We start from the raw sequence: 21,579 nt of genomic DNA, 5'->3' as shown, positions 1-21,579 counted from the left end.
AATGACATGCACGTTTATTGGGGAGGCACAGCCAGACGTCTACTTCGCTCAGTTACATCCGAATTGTGTGTATGAGTAGAATAGCACATTACTAGCAGTCAAACTCAGCTTAAGGTTAAAACAGTGTTTTGAAGATTTAAAGGTGAGTTTTTGTAATGAAATATACAGAGCAGCATGCAGCTGTTAATGTAGCCAACGAGCGAATTTCATTGCATAAAATGTCTAGGATATTGTAAGTACCTGACCGATAGTAGGATACCGCTTTCAGCTAGCATTAAACTTTACTTAATACGAAAAAAATAGTGCGAGAACTGTCGCACCCCTGTGATGTATGAGGGACAGCCTCTCCTGATGATTGGTACCGGCAGGTAAAATTGAAAATTGGCTCAGGTTAGACCTAATAAGTCAGAATGTGTTTTTTCTGATACCAAATAAAGACACACATTCAATTCCTTATCTTTAACGGTTTGTTTAGACATGGCTATTATAGGGGACGTCCCGACTTGATGAGTGGGGATCCTCACTTTCATTTTCACCTTTGAGTGTGTGATTGCGCTACAAATCTCCTGAAAAACTTAGTTTGTCAAGCTCTATTTTGGTGCCTAGTGGCTTCTAAGAGAAAATTTGAGGATGAAATTGACCTTTGGAATTGTTACTTTTCATTTCTGTGCGGTTTTTGAAAGAAATAAAGACAGGGCATAGGTTGGGAAAAAGTAAGAAATATCCTTTAGTTATATCTTAAGCGTTTTGGACCAGTTTGTACACTTTCCTCCAGTTTATGTTCTTACTTCCCAGTATCTGTTTCTGAGTTTGAATTTGTCACATGAAAATCATGGTAGCTAGCATTTTTTAGGAACAGAGCACATGGTCAGCCATTCTGGCAGCCCTGTGGCTTGTACTACAAAGCGGGGTTACTGGCTTATCAGGGTAACTTGTCGGATTTAAGGTACCACAGTTTAAATGGACCACATATTCGTTCACTTACATTTTGGCCAGACTACCTTAAATCTGACAAGTTACCCTGATAAGCCAGTAACCCCGCTTCGTAGTACAGGTCACTGGAGTAGTTTTTTTTTTTGGGGGGGTGGGGGGGGTTTCACCGAGTTGCTTAAGGACCCAACATTGATTACTGGTTATTCTGCCAGCCATGGGATTTGACCTGTCTGATCACAGAGTAATAACTAGCAGGGGCCACTGCCACATACACTACGTATCTCTATAAATCCATGTTAAAGCAGAGTTCAGCCAGGGTTGGAGTGGGTCTGAGTGTTGGCCTGGAAATGTCACATGCCAGACCAGCCTCACCGGCTTACTGGTTCCAGCTTTGTCTATGGAAACAAAGTTCAGTGTTCCATTAAGTGTCACCAAGTGTCACACAATTGAAATCCTACATCATGATGCCGAAAAAGAAGGTATTTTAAACCTTCTGTACTGCTAGTAATTGTAGGAAACCAATTCACAATTAATAACAGGGCACAGATGTATAAACTATCTTATGTAGCTAGCTTTGACAAAGGTGAGCATGCCGTGTGCCAGTTTTGGTCTGTCACGTTACACCACAGATGTATTTTATGCAGTGCTCTTTCATGAGCATGTTCTCAATGTTCTTCTGTTTAATAGTAAAATGCAAGGGGATTTTTGTTGGATAATTTCTGAAGTGCTTTTGTTTTGCTGTTTTGACAGCAGCTTCAGTATATCACTAATTGAAAAAGCAATGTGCATTTCTGACTTTGCATGAAGGAATAGTCCTTGTGTAATAGAAAGGAATGTAAAGTTGGACAATTTATTTTAGTAATTACTTACTCTAAACATAACTTTTAATGGTCACTTATATTCTGATTCATTTTTTAGTTTACAATTTATGTCCTAGCATCTGTCCTACCACCCTAACCCCATTTAACTTTTATTATGCTTATCCAGGTTGGAACATGGTTAAATATATTACATGAACTTTGCATTAATGTTTTAATTTTTTACATAAGTTATTGTTTATGTACTGTAAGGTTGATTACTTTGGACTAGTACAGCGCTTTTTGACTTATCTGTGAAAAGCATTTTATAAATAAAGCTTTACTTATTTATTTCTGTAGAATTATTGTTTCCTAATAGTAAGTTATTGAAGTTGTCTCCTTGATGCATTTTTTTTAACATCATTTTTGTTGACTGATGGTTTCTGATGGTAATATGTGGCACAAACCATCTTAACGTCAGATATTTTATTGAAATAATTGAGTTTCTCTTCTGTACTACATAACAAGAGTATGAATATGATCGTAGCTAGGAGTTAGTTGTAGGAGTCTGAATTTTGTTTGGTTCATATTGAAAGAAATGTCATAGTTCATCATCCATGGATGGCTTCAGAGGTAAGCTTTTGTTCGGAGAAGGATTTATTCTTAGGAGATGTTTTTCTTCTGTGACAAAATCCTCTTTTTCTGGCCATATGTGAAATTTCCAAATGACCCCAAAAAATATTGATTTTTGATAATTCTGTTAACAGGTGATTATAGAGCAGAAGTTATGGATAAAATACATGTGTTGTTGCAAAATATGCTTTGGAAGGTGGCTTCTGGAGAGGTTTGAAGGGTTTGACTATAATGAAAGTTACGAGTTAGGTAGCTTGATAAGATCTGCAAGTACTTTTAGTGGCAATAACACTGTAATAATAACAACAGAAAATATTCATGCCCGAAGTCATTGTGCAAAATGGGTGAACTTCCCCCAAAATAAAATGGGGGAAAAAAACACATAAAGAAATTTAAAAACAGGATCCGAATGAATAATGTGCATTTAGTGCTATTGATATTATTGGCAGCGCTGATCTTTCATAGTTTTGTGTATGCACACGTCTCTTGTTTGTCATTTGACTACTTTGTCTTCTAGGGTTGCTTGGATGATGTGAATCTGGTCGTGCCGATGATGTAGTCAAATCCGGGCCTAGCGTTTCAGTCCATGTCCCACGTACACCGGCCCCTTGGTGAACCTGAAGGGGAGAAGGCCTGCTACCCCATCCTGTGGCCACCAGGTTGCACTGTTAGGTGTAGCTGGTTGTGAGTGGAAGACGTCTTATAATCTTCTTAGCTACGTCGCAGTCTGGTGTCCTCTTTCCTTGATTTTTTAATTTAGTCATTAAATGAGAGAAGGGCCCATGTGAGCTTTTAATGTGGGTCCCCTTCTCCCATCTAGCTGCTCTGGTGGTCTGTAGATGGAGAATGCTGGATAGCAATCCCTACCCTGCAACCAGATGCTGGGGGCACCTGCTGATTCTAATAATAATGGGGGAGATTCTTATCTGAGACTACCTTTGATGGCTCTGCTTCTGATTTACGATACTGAGGGAGGATTATTTGACAACGGATGTGATAGGCGTTAATTAGGCATCACATTAATAAAGCTGGTTCAGATGTTTCATCATTGTTCCTGCTTATGAAAGACAAAGGGAAGCCTGACTTGTAAAGACATTGCATGCTGTCTGTGGATTGCTGTTAGATAAATGGATTAGCTCAATGTTTAGATCCTGTGCAAATGTTCTTGATACCGATTTCCATTGCTGGAGATGCGTGATGCAGCAGTGATCATTCTGTAGGTGAATTTTGGGTGCTTGCCTGTGATTTGTTGTAGGTTTTCTCAGATGCCCTTAAATAATGATTCTCAGTATCAGCAGAGCATCTCACACGCAAACAGTGTGAAGTGGCCTGAGTGCTGCTGGATGTGAGGTTACACAGCCATGCCTTGTTGGCAGAGCCCCAGGTCACATGAGTCATTGTAAGTCTCTGCTGTCTTGCTTGAAGAGTACCCAGGCAGGCAATGAGAATAATGTTTTGACATGTTCTCTAATCTTGCACCTTCACCCCCAGAATGTGCTGCCCAGAGTCCTCTTTGACATTTGCCTCCAAGCTGGATTGGACTGCGTCCCCATGTCCCTTTGTCCCTGCTGGCATCCCGAGCAGCCCATGTCCCCAAGTCTCTTTATCCCTGCCACAATATCCTGACTGGGTCGTGTCTCCAGGTCCCTTTGTCCCTGCCAGCATCCCAGACGGGCCATGTGCCTTTGTCCCTGCCGGTATCCTGAGTGGGTTGCGTCCCCATGTCCCTTTGTCCCTGCCGGTATCCTGAGTGTTCTGCGTCCCCATGTCCCTTTGTCCCTGCCGGTATCCTGAGTGGGCTGCGTCCCCATGTCCCTTTGTCGCTATCAACATCCCAAGCAGGCCATTTCCCTTTGTCCTTGCCAGTATCCTGAGTGGGTTGCGTCCCCATGTCCCTTTGTCCCTGCCGGTATCCTGAGTGGGTTGCGTCCCTTTGTCCCTGCCGGTATCCTGAGCGGGCTGCGTCCCCATGTCCCTTTGTTGCTACCAACATCCCAAGCAGGCCATGTCCCTTTATCCCTGCCGGTATCCTGAGTGGGCTGCGTCCCCAAGTCCCTTTGTCCCTGCTGGTATCCTGAGTGGGCTGCGTCCCCATGTCCCTTTGTCCCTGCCGGTATCCTGAGCGGGCTGCGTCCCCATGTCCCTTTGTCCTTGCCAGTATCCTGAGTGGGCTGCGTCCCCATGTCCCTTTGTCCCTGCCGGTATCCTGAGTGGGCTGCGTCCCCATGTCCCTTTGTCCCTGCCGGTATCCTGAGTGGGCTGCGTCCCCATATCCCTTTGTACCTGCCGGTATCCTGAGTGGGCTGCGTCCCCATGTCCCTTTGTCCCTGCCGGTATCCTGAGTGGGTTGCGTCCCCATGTCCCTTTGTCGCTATCAACATCCCAAGCAGGCCATTTCCCTTTGTCCTTGCCAGTATCCTGAGTGGGCTACCACTCGGGATACTGCTGTCACTGCTGGCTTTCCGAGCGGGCCGTGTCTCCATGTCTCTTTATCCCTGCCACGCCATCCCGAGCGGGCCGTGTCTCCAGGTCCTTTTGTCCCTGCTAGCATCCTGAGTACGCTGCATCCCCATGTCACTTTGTCCCTGCCGGCATCTTGAGCGGGCTGCATCCCCATCGGCCCGGGCTTTTCTGACCGGCTGCATTCTTGAATGACAATGCCTCTGTGTCACACTGTGGCAGTGATGGTGCTTTCACATGCCTGCCCCCCTTGTCACTAAGTATTCCTGGTATTCCTCAGAATCGGGGCTTGGGAAACACAAATGCATCTTCTTTGTCATCCTCTTTTATAAGCTGCTTTAATTCAATTTGAAAGGTACCAAGCAATGTCTTTAAAAGGCTGGGAACCCAAAAATGAGCTGCCTGCCATATTTAGACACATTTAGTTACACTGTAGTAACACATTGACACACAAGATGCATTAACAAACTATTGCTACATCATCACAGTAGCATTAATAGGATTGCAGTCGGATAAGTCTTTGCCATCAGACTTGAATCGTGTCACTGGTTCACTGCATCTTGATTTCTTTCTGCTCTGTGATGTGCTTATTGGTGTTACCATTCTTTTGTCTTTGACCATTCATATAAGTATATTAAGGCTGGAAGAGCAATGTGCTTGTTTGTTTTAGGGCTGTCTCTATCGATTACATTAATAATCGAGTAATCTACCTAATCTATATTCATTTTTATAAAATAGTATAATACACCAATACAATGCAGGAACCAAGGAAAAATTGAAGGATTCACACTCACTCTTACATGCAGTGAATTTAGGCACTCCAGTTCATTTAAGTTGCATGACAGTGGAAGGAAATGGGAGAATCTGCCGAAAAGCGACACACAGGGTAAACAAGCCGACTCCACACTGTGCCACCCTCAATACTAGGCTTGCACAAAGTGCGATGTTAATATTGATATGGCATTTCGTGCACATGGAACAGTCACATCGCAAGGACCGCGATAGTCTGCTAGGTTCACTTCTTAAATAAGTTGCACTGAAACATGTTTGGTCAGTGATAGGAAACAAAATTTAAAAAGGTTTGCAATTTTAATGATTCGACTTTTCAACATTATCTAGTATACACTACCAGTCAAGTTCTTTGCACGCACTGAGATTTTCTGCATTTGCATGTTACTCACTAAACATTTACTAAAAATACACTCCATATTCTTTGCTAACTAAAAAAATGTACAGTATCTTCACCATTTGAGTACCTTTTGAATCTTTGATTCATCAAACTAACTAACCTCCTCTAGCAGTTATAACAGCAGAGAAAATTTCCGGCACTCTTTTAACAAGGAGCATTAAATACTGCTCAGTTTCACTGGATGAAACCGTTAACTAGTGCATTTAAAATGAAAGGACATCCTAGGATTTGGCTGCCATCACCAGCTAACAGGATGTCAGTCATGCATTGTTACATACTCTTTCCATGTTATAAAAGAAACTTGTTTTATTTGACTTATTTTCATTTATAGTTGTTCCCTCAACTTTCCAGTGCTTAACAAGAATAAAAAAATCAGCAGTGTATGAAATAAACTGAACAGTGGTAAAAACCTGTGACTGGTAGTATATGTTTTTAAAAAAAAAATTTTTAAAGTCTAAGGTTTACCGCTTTTACATGAGCTCACCAAGGCTATTATTTTCGTCTTCGCTGCTATATTCACTCAGACTGTTCGGCATGTTCATGAGAAATTAAGCAAAAATGAGTGAATCGGAGAAAAGCAAACAAGAGCTGCTTGGTCACGAAAAGACATTTATCTTCCTAGATAGAACATTTTGTAATCCATGAAGATGATATTAAGCAAAAGCAAGTGATTTGTCGGCACTGCTGTGTGTCTGTTGGCACAACTGATAGCAGGTACCACCAACTTATTTGACAGGCTGTGTTAGTAGATAAGTTCTGTTTGGTTATACAGTTAATTTTAAACTCTTTAAACTCACTTTAAAAACTCTGATCTTTTTGCAGTATCATTCAGCCCTACTCAAAAATGCTCAATACGCAAACAAAAAATATTATATGGTTATGTACTGTATTGTATAAGATGATGTGGCTCAGTAACAAGGTTATAACCTTTGTCTTAGCAATTATAATGACATAGAGAAAGCAAATTATGCAATGTAATTTAAGTCAAAATGATGACAAAGACAGGCTAGGCTAATCCAAAATACCAAATGGCCCATATGTATGTCTAACCTCACATTATTGGATGAGTTTTTCGAACCTGAATGTCGTCTTTTAAGATTTGCATGGCAGTCTTGCTGTGGTGATATTCAAGTTCTGCTTTGCAATACGAACAGACGGCTGTATTTTCATGTACTTTCATTCATCAAGTGCTTTCGCTCTTTATTCAGACCCTCATCCGCTATGCGGCTTCTACTCTGACATATTGGCAAGTAATTGAGAAGGAAAATTTTAGTCAAAGCATTTCAATAAACAAGTCAAGTTGTTTCTTTACTTGTACTGTTTATGATTTTTTTGTGCATTTCACATGTAACCAAGACGACCAGGCGCTGCATAAAACATTCATCATGTCCATCACGGCAGAGAATTCCCAAGCAGACGCCCGGCCTGTTGCTAATAGAGATCTAATCTGTGATTGCAGAGGCTGGGAATGGCCAGCTCATTTTGAACGAATCCCATGTAAAGCGCAGTGGTCCTCCCAAGGCAGAGCGGGCCAGTGAAAACCAGGCGGCCGCATATGGATCTTCCCTTGATATCATTCACTTGCCGTGTAATCTTATTATGCAAAGTCCTAATCTTCACCTATGACAAAAGCCCCACGGGTCGGAATATAGCGATATCAAGGTTCTGGGGGTCATGTTTTGTGATCCCTGCCCTATTCTTCTAAGCAGATCTGGGACTTAAGGTCATTCCCCAGAGACTTGAGAGACTGTGGAAGAGGGGAAACCTGCGACATGTTTGGAAGACGGGATCAACATGAGGTCCCGGCTAGGATTAATCCTGATTTGTAGCAGTGGGATTTTGGAGCAGATGTATCATTGGAAAGGGAATAAGGGGCCACCGGCACGGCGAAATTGGATCAAGATTGGCACTGGCGAGCAGGCGGCGGGTCCAATAAAACGGCAGCGGTGGCCTGTGCACTGTGGACTGCGACGCCTTTCAGGTGAAGCCGCTCGCAGCCGCTCGGAAAGAGCCGGAATGAAGAAGCGTGTTTGTGTGTTTGAGCGTTTTGGGGTTGTGGATCATTTCGATGTCTGAGATGTAGTGGCGCCGTAATGGGATTAAGTGTGACACCTTGGCGAGGGAGCGAGCCACCTGGCGCTGTAACTGGCAGCGCGCGGCGCCTAATCCCTTCCCATCTCTGGGACGTCATTCATGAAGCTCAAAGCGATTTCCGCTCTGCTTGCTGTGGTTAATGCCATCAACAGGGCTACGTGAAGAAAGTGCAGAATTCATTACTGACTGGCTGATGGAGGCCCAGGCGTCCCCTTCATCTCACTCTCCCGCCACAGATGCACTTCTTCATGGGGCATTTAAATAAGGGGGGGATCTCGTCTTGTCCATGTCAGTGTTGTCATCTTCAGGGACAAAGTATAATGGATTTGAGGGCTGGCACTTTTAATGGATATGGTTGTTAGCTTTAGCCGCCACACATTGGAGTCCGTCAGTGGCTTATCCAGTCGATCTGATCTAAATAGTATGTTTTCATAAGGTTTAAGACTTGCTCTCCCAGTCAGCTACGTTGTGATGATTGAGCAAAAATCAATAGTGTGTTGGGTTGCCTTTGTCTTCTGACAAAGTGCCATTATCTTTCCCACTAAGCAAAGCCATATTCCTGGAAACATCGGTCTGGTGTCATCGTCAGGCTCCGGCGGATGCTGGCCTGTGGCCTGTTGGCTGACTGCAGGGGGCAGTGTTCCACTCCTCATGCGCACTGAACACTGGTCGCTTGGCCAGAGCTGACCTGGCCATCATTGGCGGGTGAAATGGGAGTATGGCATTAAAGTAAAAGATGGTGGTGAATTTGTGGTGCATGCTTGTGTTAGTGGCCCTGTACTGCAGCTGGAACCAGCTGGAGTATGAGTGGATCGAAAAGCAAGGTGCTTGTTTCTTTTAGGGCTGTCATGATAGCAGCTGTTACCTTTTCCCTAAATGAGCCATCTATTGTCACCAGAAGGTTCACAGTCATGCGTGGCTAACCACAAACTTCACCCTATACATTTTTTTTGTATAACGTGCAGATGGAGTCAAATCTGCCATAATGCTGTCTAGGTAACAAATATTAATGTATCCCTTTACCTCAGATCCCAGTGCCACAGGAAGTCTGATGCCACTTGTACCTGTTTTGTAATGTCCCTTTTCTCTGTAATACACTGTGCTTCCTTTGGAAAGGCCTGTTGTACATCAGCTAGCAGCACTGAGCTTTAACGAACACCTATCCGTGTTAAAGAGCATGCTGTGATTGTGCAGATGAATGTGTGAGCTCGTGGTTTTTCCTCTCTTCCTTCCTCCAGGTCTTAATATGCTGAGGCGTGCAGTAGGGAAAAGTCTGGCGTTTGCGGGCTTTACCATCCAGTATGGCTGCATCGCTCACTGCACGCTAGAGTACATTGGAGAGCTGGTGGTGGTACGTGCTCCCTGCCCACCACCCAGCCTGCCGCTTTGCGTTTGATGTATTGTCTCAGTGAGATGTCTGCTGTTTATTACAGTGTTCTGGACCATCTATGGAGCCCACCATCATCAACCATGACCTAGTCTTCTCAGAGCGGCTGAGTCGTCATTTTTACACAATCAAAAAGTGAGTATTGTATTCAGTCATTAAACATTCACATTAAACAAGTTAAAATCATCCCAATTCAAGTAGTAAAACCTTTTTTTCAGAATTGCTATGTAATATGGAAATTTTCAGAATTTTGGTTCATGACTAAGAAATTGCATGTAAATTGCACCTACTTCAAATATATGAACAGTGTGTTGTTCATAGTTTCCATTATAAGCATTTTAATTGAACAAATGGTTTTTTAAATTCATGTGCTAAGATAATCCTTATTGCTTTCTACCTCGGCTGAATGTTAATTGATTCTTTCTCAGGGGAGATATTGTGATTGTCAAAAGTCCTTTTGATCCAAGGATGAATATTTGTAAAAGAGTAATTGGATTAGAAGGAGACAAAGTGTGCACCAGCAGCCCGTCAGATACATTTAAAACACACACTTACGTGAGTATCAGCCCTTTTTAGTTGTATCATTGTGATGTGTTTGTATGGCCGTGTGTTTTTTCATGTGTTGTGAGCATGCCGCATATCGTAAATCTATTTTATCAACATTTTTTCGAATCTATATTAAAGGTAGGATTTGAGAGCCCACTATCTTGTAGAAACGACTGTTATTGCTTTTCGTTATTATTTTCCCTTCACTGTCTGCAGCTGGCTCTGCAATTTCTTTGAAGGCTGTTAGCATTAGTGACAGCTGAGTGGATGAGCTGATGGACAGGCTCGCGTAGTAAATCGTTGCTTTGGTAGCTGTTTTCAGTCGTAAACAGAGTGACAGCCTGGATCGCAGCTATATTACTGGCAGTACACACACCCAATGTCCACTTTTAATATTTCGTAGAAGCCTGTAGAGTGAAAACTGCTTGTACAGAAACACACTCATACCCCTGTGGAGTTGCATGGAGAGGAATGAAGATGCTTAATGTAACCCACAAAATGTTTCACTGTGTTCTCAGCTTCTTGTTACATCCACAGTAGAGTAAAGGGTCCCCAGTAAAGATCAGCACCAGATGCGTGGCTTGTTGGGCGTGATCCAGTCATTATGAAAAATCTCCTTTTTAGTAGCTGGTATGCCCTCTGCAGTGTGTCCCTGTCAACACGCTGCTGTACCCACACCTGGGATTCCCTCTGCAGTGTGTTCTCCGTCAGACCATTTCTGTACCCGCAGCTGGGATCACCTCTGCAGTGTGTCCCTGTCAGTACTCTTCTGTACCCGCAGCAGGGATCCCCTCTGCAGTGTGTTCTCGTCAGCCCATTTCTATACCCGCAGCAGGGATACCCTCTGCAGTGTGTTCTCGTCAGCCCATTTCTATACCCGCAGCAGGGATACCCTCTGCAGTGTGTTCTCGCCAGCCCATTTCTATACCCGCAGCAGGGATACCCTCTGCAGTGTGTTCTCGTCAGCCCATTTCTATACCCGCAGCAGGGATCCCCTCTGCAGTGTGTTCTCGCCAGCCCATTTCTATACCCGCAGCAGGGATACCCTCTGCAGTGTGTTCTCGTCAGCCCATTTCTGTACCCGCAGCAGGGATCCCCTCTGCAGTGTGTTCTCGTCAGCCCATTTCTGTACCCGCAGCAGGGATCCCCTCTGCAGTGTGTTCTCGTCAGCCCATTTCTGTACCCGCAGCAGGGATACCCTCTGCAATGTGTTCTCGTCAGCCCATTTCTGGACCCGCAGCAGGGATCCCCTCTGCAGTGTGTTCTCGTCAGCCCATTTCTGTACCCGCAGCAGGGATCCCCTCTGCAGTGTGTTCTCGTCAGCCCATTTCTTTACCCGCAGCAGGGATCCCCTCTGCAGTGTGTTCTCGTCAGCCCATTTCTGTACCCGCAGCAGGGATCCCCTCTGCAGTGTGTCCCTGTCAGCATGCTCCTGTACCCTGGCCTTCCACTGATACTGTGCCTCCACTGTGTATCCTATGGACAGGTGTTCTTGCCACTGTTTCAGCAGGATCGCCATAGAAAATGTCAGAATGGGTTCTGTGCTGAGAGTCAGTGCTGCTCTGTCTCTGTTATCTGTCCAGCTGGTTAGGAAATACCTTTCTTTCAGTCAAACTGTGTTTTGATAGGAAATATCTACGCTGGGTTATCATTTCTCATTGCTTTCAGTCCTCACTTTGGGAACCAAGAGAATCTGGTTGAACACAATGTGATTATGAATATTCATGAGCATTAGGACTTGTTCGGTCTTTATTTGAATTATGTTAGAATACGTTTAGCACAGCTAAATCAGCATAAGCTGCAGATCACCCGGCTCTGTAATATTCATGAGCCACAGCAGCATAAAGTAGTATTAACAGGAAGAAGCACTTTTAGTTTAGCTAATTAAGGTTTTTTTCTTTTGCTGGTGAATTTCAGGATAGCTTAAGTATTCAGCCAGACGTACACAATGGTACACAGGTAGCTCCTCCACAATCCACTCAAGTTTGACTCCCCTTACAAGAGTGATTTCACCGCAGCATGTTGAAAACGGTGTGTCACAACAGAGACACCTGATCTGCAGCAAAGTAGTCATCGTGTCTGAGGGTGCACTAAGGACTGAAAGGCTTATTAAGGAGCGCAGGATCGGGTTACGGCAACGAGGTTCTGACAGGTTATTCGGTGACATTGTGCCAGCAGAGGCTACAGTTGGAGACTGAGTTTGATTTACCTCACTGCTTACTCAGGAGAGTTTTTTTTCATGGTAAGTTTACTCCCTGGCTACGGTGAGGTAGGCTACTTTGCAGTCCTGATAGTCATGGGGAACCATGGATGGCTTTATTTGCAATAAATCCAAATGTACTTTACAAAGAGCAAAGATTGGTATAATTGAGCAGTTTTTCTCAACACTCCTGGTTATGGTCCTTTATCCTCAGGAGAGGTAACACCTGTGGTTCGCTCTGAAGCCACCTTTTGTCTGAATGACACCCGCAGACTGGGAGGTAATTACATTTGTGGCCCTGGACCAAACGGGGGCCATTTTAAAGACCTGGGGAGGGATATGAGGAGTGGAGGTGGGGGCGCAGATTCTTTTGTCTGACTCAGATTAAGTCTGAGTTCTGGGGGGGGGGTGGATATTGCGATTCATTAGGGGAAAGAGCTGCTCTGCGCCTTTGAATGCGGCCTCCTCTTTCAGAGCCCTTTCTGGGATACCTGTGAACTTGTGAGGCGAGATTCTGCGAAGTTCTCACCAGCTCTGTTCCCTGTTCCCACTGCTTCCGAGTGTCAGGTCTCAGGTTCCATTTAAGTACAAATCATGGCATTTGCCGGGAAAGTGACAGCAGTCTCTGAACTGCCAGGATAAATGTGCCCACGCTAAGGTCCCAGAATGCATTGCTACTATCATCCGGCCTTTTGTCCCACACAAAGCACAGTATGCACTGGCTGTTTGGGACGTCAGCTGATTTAAGGAAATCAATCCAGGCTCACCCAAGTCATTTCTGGCTTTCTAAATTACAGTAAACTGATCATCCATTTAAGCAGGGATTCTGTCTTTAAATAATAGTCACTTGGCTTTTGCCTTGCTGTTCACGCTGCTGATTTAATTTAAAATAGCACACTTTCACAAAAAAGTTGTCATTTAGTGTTGTTCAATTTCACAAACGTGCGGAGAAACATAATTCGACACGTGGAAAACACCTGAAAATTGTTCCATGACCCCGAATCCAAACACAAAGTAGATTAAGGAGCTTTATTATATAGAAGCACAGTTTGCCAGTGCAGTTCACATTTTATACACAGCTGACTGCCAAATGGCACCGGGTGTGAATTTTTACATCTGCTCTAAATGGGGATCATTTAATTTACATACACAGAACATAGGCATCTTTAAATTAGAGAGCACACACTCTGGCCAAACAGATGACAAACTGTTGGAACATGTGCTTACATATTAATGAGGAATTATTTTAACAGGCAAAGGCTGGCATGCCATCATCGTGAGAATGTTTAGGCTGGACACGTTTTAGCATAACCTTTTACCCTTTGAAGTCAACTGGTACTTAAAGGTTTGCAGAAGTTTCACAAGTACCAATGTGAAGTTTGTATCAGTTAGGCTAACTGGATTTTTTTTTTTTTTAAATGAAATCTCTGCTTGATAAGATCCTAATCATAGTACTGATACCCTAAGCAGGCAATTGGTGGATGGATGGGTTGGCTGAGGAGGGGTAGTTTCAGTTGAACTGCTGCTTGTTGTTTCAGTAACAGAAGCTCCTTTACTATGTATGGAAATGGGTAACTTTCTGCTTTACTTTTGTCCAGTGGCCTGAGCTGTGAAAAGTTAGAGAAAACAAAAATAGACACCTATTTCGTGATGGCCATTATTACAATATAATGTGTTGTTGATCCTGTCTGCACATATATGCTACTGAGCACTTAATTAGATGTTTGACAAGCCTACTCTTCTGAAGTGATGAGATTGTTCATAATTGATGTCACAGTCAATTAAGGTTGGGTCTGTTGCGGGCCCACTGGCAGCTCTAGCCTTGGTTCAGACCCCAGGATGCTGATGAGCACAGCCAGCCTTGTTTAAGCTGCTTCTGTTACAATGGGGCAGAATTAAACAAACAGCCTAATGACCCCATTTGAAGTATGATAAATTTGTGACCTTGTTCCCCAAACATCTTCCAATGTGGAAGAAAAGAGACAATATAACAAAACAGTTTATCAAGTCACCGTTCTTGAAGCTTAAGTGTACAGCAGCAGCTTATGAAAGAAAAGGTTCTTCTGTGCAGAGTTGGCAGGAGCAAGAAGGTTTGGCACCATTTGTAAACTGGAAGGAAAGTTGAACCATCATTCTGCTCTATGCATCTAGGTCCCGAAAGGACATGTGTGGCTGGAAGGGGATAACCTGAGGAACTCGACAGACTCACGGGCTTACGGCCCCGTGCCCTATGCCCTCATCCGAGGACGCGTTTGCTTGAAGGTACTGCAGGCAGAAAAGACTGGTGCTACATTTTACCCTTTGAGGTCTGAAGGTCTTCCGAGGGGATTTAAAAAGCAGCTCATACTGCATGTGGCAACATGAAGATCTTAGTTTAATCCTCCGTTTTATTACTGCGTTACATGCATTCTCACGGTGTCTGTGTTGAAACCAGAAGTCTGCTGCTAAAACTCTCGCGTACAATTCTTATATTTTAAAATGGAATAGAGCAATGTTTTACTTTTCACATTTCAGAAAGCATCCTGAAGTATATGAAGTACATAAAAGTGTTTCCTGTGTTTTAACCTCTGTGTTCCTTTCACAGCTTTGGCCTCCACCCAGTTTTGGAAGACTAAGCAAGAGTCCAACTGGAAGGATTATACCAAGGGATTAAGCTTCTTGCAGGCTGTAAATGTATTGTAAGATATTGTAAGTAGCTAATATGTTGTACAGTGATACTTTCAATAAAGTTTTTATTTAAATTTATGCTTAGTTTAAAAATTTCTTTTTTTTGTGGGGAAAAAAAAGAGTAACCCATTTGATTAAAATGGTTTAATCCTCAGCGTCAGTTTAAATGTCAGTATGGCATTTAAGTTTTGTTTGAGTACTTGCATAGTTTTTTTAGGGATGGAAAGGTAACCTAGGATTAACACTTAAACTTTCTAAATGAAACTTCACATGCTGATAAAATCATATGATCGACAAAAAAAATAATAAAAATCGTCAACCCATCACAGGGAACACGAACACACAACTGAGCGATGCCACTTAGTTTGAACTGCAGCAGGAAAGCAGAGAAGCTGGAGGGAAGCCTGCAACATGGGCTCCCAAACCCGGGAGGTATGAGGTGATCTCACTACTCACTGAGCCACATCATACGTGCCAAATTCTGTTTGTATCCTGAACATGTATATAAACTTATTAAAGTACTCAAATGTCTAGAGAGTCTTCATTTACAGTCTGTAATCCACAGGAAGTCCTCTTTATCTCTATACTCAGGGAGCAGGTATCACAGCACAAGATGGATTCTTCTTCTGCTTCATCTTTTCCAAGGAGGTAGGAACCACCACAGCGGCAGCTGTAGATGTAGACCTGCTCCTCTGAAAGTCAGCACAGACGCAATGAGCGGGAGCTGCGTGTTCATTCATTCACACGGATCAATCCTAATAGCACAGACTCTGGTAGAGGGGAGGTGTCCCATTAATGTCAAAACTACAGGGTGCTAAAACAACAGGTGAAAACTACAAACCTGAGAGTTTTAACATTTCCCGTGTGTAAATATCCCGCTCACAAGTGCAGATGTGAAACTGAAATGTGCTCAATACGAAAAGCTGCCTATTTTTTATGTTGATGGGGGGGAACAGACAAGTGGGCAATGGGAATCAGTGAATGCATGCTCATCAAATTTAACAGCTTGACTATTAAATTATTTTTATAAGACAGATAAAACACAGTTTGCTTTTATCCTACCTGTTTATCTTTTTTAGAGAAACGCTTCGCAGTGTGCAGTCAGTCACAAAACTAGGAGCTATCAACCCTCATGTCAAAACTCGAGTGCGAAAATATCACTCCAGCACAGGTAATCCATTAGGAATGTGAGGATATCTCTCAAATTAAGAAAGAAATATAAATTAGAGAAGGGGGGAAAAAAAAGTACAAGGAGAAGGAAAAGAGCGCAGTACCATGAAAAACGAAAATTTTTCTGTGCTCACGAGTTTCACATTTGCACTCGCGAGTGGGATGTTTATGCACGTAATGTTGCAACTTATAGTTTTGACACTGATGTAGCGCCATAGGGTTGTTTATCCATTCACTCTGATTAGTCCCCTGAAAGTCGGCAGACACACCGGGGGGGTCATCCATTAACATTACACGGCAGTTTGCCCCATTACCTGCCTGTTACTTTGCAAGCATTTTTTTGGTGGTGGAGAAAGAAGGTGATGGCAGACCCTTACCATCATCCCAGCTCATGTCATCCAAGCATATGTGGGCATCGACTGGCCAGCTCTGCCTCAGCTCTCCAGCTGCAGGGAATACATATGAAGGTGGTGGTGGTGGCTGGGGTTATAGCTGAATCATATACATTTCTCATGATTCTACATGCAGCATCTAATTCCCAAATTATCAGAAAAAAAATACATTTCCAAAATTTTGTAATTTCCAAAAAAAAGTTTTAATGTAGCAATATGCTATGCTAGCTCTGATGCTGAGAGCTACCCATGGAGAGTGCTGAATCTCCTACCAATGGTCTGTTTAGTCTGAATGAGTCTCAGACATGTTCATGTGATGTACTGAATCTTTGCGTCTTTAAGGTTAAACACCCAGTCAGAAATGGATCCAGAGAGCACGATCCAAAGAAAGAATGGAATGTATATTTCAACATATTTCAATTTTTGTAATACTTAATACATTCTTGTGGTGCAGCAGAACCGTTTTGGTCATTAGTAAATTTATGGCCAGTTGTGGTGATTAAAACGTGGACTGAGTAACCAGTCTCCATGGCAGCTGGTATCGCACAGATGCCGTTTCCTTTCAGCAGTACTCAAGAGCACTGAGTAACCCATCTCCGTGGCACCAGGGATCACACAGGTAACATATTTTCATTCAGTTGTACTCATGAGCACTAAGTGACCCATCTCCTTGGCACGAAGAATCACACGGACACCGTTTCCATTCAGCAGTCCTCATGAGAATTGAGTGTCCCTTCTTTGTGGCACCAGAGATCACAAGGATACCATTTCCATTTTGCAGTACTCATGAGTACTAAGTGACCCATCTCCTGGACACCAGGTATCGAACCAATGCCGTTTCCATTCAGCAATACTCAAGAGTAACCCGTCTCCGTGGCACCAGGTATCGCACGGACACCGTTTCCATTCAGCAGTACTCATGAGAACTGAGTAACCAATCTCTGTGCGGCATCATTAACATGGACGCCATTTCCATTCAACAGTACTCATGAGCACTGAGTAACCCATCTCTGTGGCAGCAGAATCGCACAGATGCCATTTCCATTCAGCAGTATTTTTTCCACAAGCAGCGCCCTCATTGGGCCACGTTCTGCTATTACACCACCGCAGGTCACGGCAGCATCTCACCCAGGCAGCCTGTTAGCTCAGCTGGCCGCCCTCCGCTCCACCGCTCCACTTAGCACCAGCGGTGGGAGGCTTCGGGTTTCAGGGGAGTAGAGGCCAAGAGGTCCTGTGTCCATGTTCATTAGCTGCAGAGGAGGGGGTCGCCCTCATGAAGCTGCGTGATGTCATCTACCCAGCTGAGCACATCGTGACACTTCTGCTTCCCAAATATTTAGGACACCCATCAAGCAGGTTGGCTGGTCCTGCAAGCTCAAGCTCAAGGTAAATATCAGGGACAGCGCTTGTTCTACCCTTTAAAATAATGTGATAAAGGCATATCTGTGATGGTGAACTGATGTGCACTGTGAAAGGGTTTGGGGAAGGTGCAGACCCAACACAAGGGAGTGCAGATGCAGGTGTGTAGATTATGGCCAGCCTCAGGACAGACAAGCCACGTGCTGATGGAGGCAGATTAAGATACAGTGCTGGCGCTTGGGGTGGCCTCTTTGATGTGACACTTCCTGCCCATGGGGAGATGCGATTTCTTGGAGGGGGGATCTGACAGGGTCATCACTGGGGAGCGCTGATAGAGTGAGGAGAGCATCCTAAAAGCCTGCTTTCTGACTTTGTTACCCCTGATGTGGCCTGTGGCACACATCCCATCTGAGAAGCTCTCAGATTTCCCCGCCCCAGAATACTACTACAGAAATGAGCTCCCCTGCTTAGGCATGTGAAACCCTAATCCTAACCCTAACCCTAACCCCAACTCCTCAAAGATCCAACCATCACATTCTACTTCTAATGATCAAAAGGGGACGGCCCTTTCTGTACCGCTGCGTCCCCAGCAATACTCTGGGCATCCTGGAAGTCTTGGTAAGGCTTCACATTCAGCTCCCCAGCCCCATTACACCATTTGGACAGACCGCTGTCGGGTGCGAGTGTTTGGGTAAAGATGTCGAGGAGGCAGACTGAGCACAGATCAGGTTGAAGGGTGAGTACAGCCTTGCAGCAAATGACTTAAATGCAGAAATACCTAGAACCGGCACAAGCTTCCACTTTCTGCTGTTCGAAGGACTCCAGAAGTTACCTGTAACTGGCCACAGAACTGAAGACAACAGAGACAATGAGATCTGGCCAAACAGGGGCAGCGATCAACTCGGTATGCCAAAGACGAAGGTGACACCATCTGCAGCTTCCGGCAGCCTCTGAGCCGCTACAGCGCAGCGCGTGAGGAAACGGTAATTAGCACGTTTGGATCTTGCACTTTCATGTGCGTCTTTAATTAGCTGAAAAGGCAGCCGAGATGCTCTCCACCCATGGCACAGGCCGCACCATGGCCGTCGTTTTGGGGGGGGGGGGGGGGGGGGGGCAGTCCTATGAAAGAATGAATTAAATAAAGTGAAAGTGCGGAGGTGGAGACGATAGAGAAGTGTTGGCAAATTAGGCGATATTATCTTCAGAAATAACGAGAGGAATCACTAGACGCTTCATAGACACCTAAATTACAGTCATCCCGCTGACAACAAAGCATTAACCCCTTTGCAATGTGCCCCCCTCCAGCCCACCCCACCCCTCCGCCGGACTGAGGTTAACTACCTGTGTCACAGGAGCACAGAGGGCATGTCTGCAGTTAACAGCGACTGCTTCACGGGCCCGGAGCTGACAGAGGCAGCTGAATGCTGAATGACGAGAGACACAGCGGGAACACGCTCCGTCACTCGGAGGAAATGACACGCGCACTTGTGGCGCTCATTCATATACTTACTAACTACATGAGTATTGATATGTTAAGCAATGCAATAATCTGTCTAAAAGACATTAGAGGAGGCCGATTCTGCATTTCAGATTAAAATCAGGGAAGCAGGTGCGGCTTCAGCAAACGGTCATGAAAGAGCATCCCTTCAGCGCGATTCAGATGAAAGCATCCAGAGGCCGGCTTCCTAAAGCATCTTTTAATACTAATGTACATTATACGTGCACTTCTTTTGTACAGCTTCTTACAATGCATCAGTCAGTTACTGGTGCTGAAATGAAAGCTCAGAAAAGCCGCTTTTTTTTCTCATGCCTGAAAGGAAAGCTTGGCTTCGAGAAAAAAAAAAAATGAGAAAGCTTCGGGGCTGGCAGGGCGAGCTGCTGGGTACCCTGAGCGCGTCTCTCCAAAACATCTGCTCCAAGGTGTCAGAAATCTTCAAGGGAGACCCCCCCCCCCCACCCCCAGCCCAGCCCACCGCTGCCCATCCTGTAGATGCCCCCCATCCCGGCCCGGAGCGGGACAATGTGATCCGGAGGGACCGCGCTGGCCCATTGTCCTGCGTGTCAGATCAGAGACCCGCCGGGCTGGCTGATCAGCACGCCTCCCGGTGGCTTCAAACGCAGTAACAAGCATGATTCTTTGAGGGGCTGCAGAATAACATTAAACAGCTATTAGCGGCGAGGCTCAATAAGGCTTTCTGCTGGGGTCTCTGCAGGTCATCGGCCACCGCCGGCAGGGGGGGGGAACAATGCGTCTCTAGCCGTATGGCAACCTGGTGTAGGATATAAGGCAAAAGCGCAGCAAACAGCCACTATATTTTGGCAATTAAATGGTGCACATTAAATGATAAAATGATTTGTAATCATTCGAGCATGACTGAGCAGTGATTGGAATCGGCGCTGCGGCTGGGAGCGGGGGCCGGCTGCAGGCTTGCAAGGCGTCTGGAAATAGAGGTGCAGGCGCAGAGTAATTGCATGCATTCATAATGCGGGGGCCACACAGCCCCCCCTTCGCACCCCCACCACCCACCACCCCCAGCTAGCACAGCACTGCGTTTGTTTATAATACCCACAGCAGAGGAAGCAGGGCCCCCTATGTGTCTCTTGGACACATGTGATTGCTTCATTTCTGTGTCTCAGGGCGACAGGTTTAGTGATGCCAGCCAAAGACACTTAGGTGCACCTGACTCGCCCATCATCTAAGGGTCCTGCCGTCTTGGACTTACCCACCTTTCAGATGATGAATATTGTGTTTTCTTCCCCCAATACAGACAAACTCCTTTAGAGAGAGCTTTAATCAAACTCAGGCATGGGCCTTAATTATAGCTTCACAGCCGTATTTGATCACCTCAGAGGCAGGGCTCTTCATCGCGAACGGCTGGGCAGCGTCAAACCCAGTGATGCCCGCTGATCATTCTCTCGGCTCCAAACGGGCTCTCTGAAGACCCAGCAGCCCCAGACAGATGGCCCAGCTCCTCCATCTCCCCACCAGATGCTGGCTGTGATCTGCCTGCCAGCAGCTACGGGAAGCTTATCGATACTCGCACACAAGCAGTCGAAGCAGCGATCCATGCTGCGTCTCTTTAAAGAGGAACCTTCTTGTGGAAAACATTGCATTCCAATTAAATAAATTCATATTTATTTAGGACAGGGTGTGGTCAGCTTGGTCGGTATGGTCCTGAAGTCTGCAGGTGCATGTGAAGGGCAACATGATGTAAGATGTTTTATCATGCCCTTTGTGGATGCTGGTGTGCGTCTCTGTGACAGGCTGTGATCTCACATCCTGTGCTGTTTTGGACAGGCTCGCAACCCCATTCCAGTTAAAGCAGTATGAAGAATGGATGGATGGATGGATGGATGGATGGAATGATGGATTTACTGGAAATATGGCTAGGTCAATTCTGCAAATAGTTCACAGCCGAAAAAGATTAATGAAGAAACAAGAAAAAAAGTCCTTTGAAGCTAATATGGAACTCACCCCTCTGAAAGTGAAAATGGTGCAGTGGTGGTGAAAGTACACCCCCCCCCCCCCCCCCCACCACACCACAGGCCAAGCACTGTTAGTGAGTGTCCCCCCCCGTTAATGGCACGGAGCCTGCATGTACATTTATTGAAGGTCCTAATGGAGGGCTGAGGGACCTCTTTCCTCAGGCGGGGGGGGGGGGGGGGGGGGGGGCGAGGGGCAGCCCATCACTTCGTGTAACAGCAGTGCATGTGTGACGGGACTGACCTATATTTCCCCCCTTTCTTCCTCC

At 45.0% G+C, this 21,579-nt stretch overlaps 3 protein-coding genes across 7 annotated transcripts in view; 1 reads left to right on the top strand and 2 right to left on the bottom strand.

Moving 5' to 3' along the window:
* elp4 (elongator acetyltransferase complex subunit 4) overlaps nucleotides 1-300 on the bottom strand; it is a 66,280-nt gene extending 65,980 nt beyond the window's left edge. For both annotated transcript variants that reach the window (XM_023818369.2, XM_072718123.1), the window contains exon 1: nucleotides 241-300. In XM_023818369.2, coding sequence (XP_023674137.1) covers nucleotides 241-275 — 35 coding nt within the window. In that variant the 5' untranslated portion in view covers nucleotides 276-300. The remainder of the gene's footprint in view (nucleotides 1-240) is intronic.
* Nucleotides 12-15,269, top strand: immp1l (inner mitochondrial membrane peptidase subunit 1). 4 transcript variants are annotated; one of them, XM_072718125.1, is made up of 8 exons: nucleotides 17-142; nucleotides 7,722-7,993; nucleotides 9,345-9,457; nucleotides 9,540-9,628; nucleotides 9,922-10,048; nucleotides 14,391-14,501; nucleotides 14,824-14,927; nucleotides 15,236-15,269. In XM_072718125.1, the coding sequence occupies exons 2-7, from the start codon at nucleotides 7,807-7,809 to the stop codon at nucleotides 14,890-14,892; spliced, it is 696 nt and encodes a 231-aa protein (XP_072574226.1). In that variant the 5' UTR covers nucleotides 17-142; nucleotides 7,722-7,806; the 3' UTR covers nucleotides 14,893-14,927; nucleotides 15,236-15,269. The 4 variants fall into 4 exon arrangements, with proteins under 4 accessions (XP_072574228.1, XP_072574225.1, XP_072574226.1 ...); XM_072718126.1 differs by lacking the exon at nucleotides 15,236-15,269 and having other exon boundaries at nucleotides 14,824-14,984; XM_072718124.1 differs by lacking the exon at nucleotides 15,236-15,269 and having other exon boundaries at nucleotides 16-142; nucleotides 14,391-14,984.
* dnajc24 (DnaJ (Hsp40) homolog, subfamily C, member 24) overlaps nucleotides 13,255-21,579 on the bottom strand; it is a 23,442-nt gene continuing 15,117 nt past the window's right edge. Inside the window, exons 4-5 of the mRNA XM_023818422.2 lie at nucleotides 16,454-16,522; nucleotides 13,255-15,598 (exon numbers count right to left, since the gene is read on the bottom strand). Of these exons, the coding sequence (XP_023674190.1) occupies nucleotides 15,429-15,598; nucleotides 16,454-16,522 (239 nt within the window). The 3' untranslated portion in view covers nucleotides 13,255-15,428. The remainder of the gene's footprint in view (nucleotides 15,599-16,453; nucleotides 16,523-21,579) is intronic.

This window comes from Paramormyrops kingsleyae, chromosome 11 (assembly GCF_048594095.1).
Source record: "Paramormyrops kingsleyae isolate MSU_618 chromosome 11, PKINGS_0.4, whole genome shotgun sequence".
Lineage (NCBI taxonomy): Eukaryota > Metazoa > Chordata > Actinopteri > Osteoglossiformes > Mormyridae > Paramormyrops > Paramormyrops kingsleyae.
This window is presented reverse-complemented; position numbering and strand designations above follow the sequence as displayed.

Coding starts and splice junctions, on each gene's coding strand:
- immp1l (XM_072718124.1), top strand. CDS start 7,807: ATGAGGTCCCGGCTAGGATTAATCCTGATTTGTAGCAGTGGGATTTTG. Junction 7,994..9,344: donor TGGACTGCGACGCCTTTCAG/GTGAAGCCGCTC, acceptor TCCTTCCTCCAG/GTCTTAATATGCTGAGGCGT. Junction 10,049..14,390: donor CATTTAAAACACACACTTAC/GTGAGTATCAGC, acceptor CTATGCATCTAG/GTCCCGAAAGGACATGTGTG.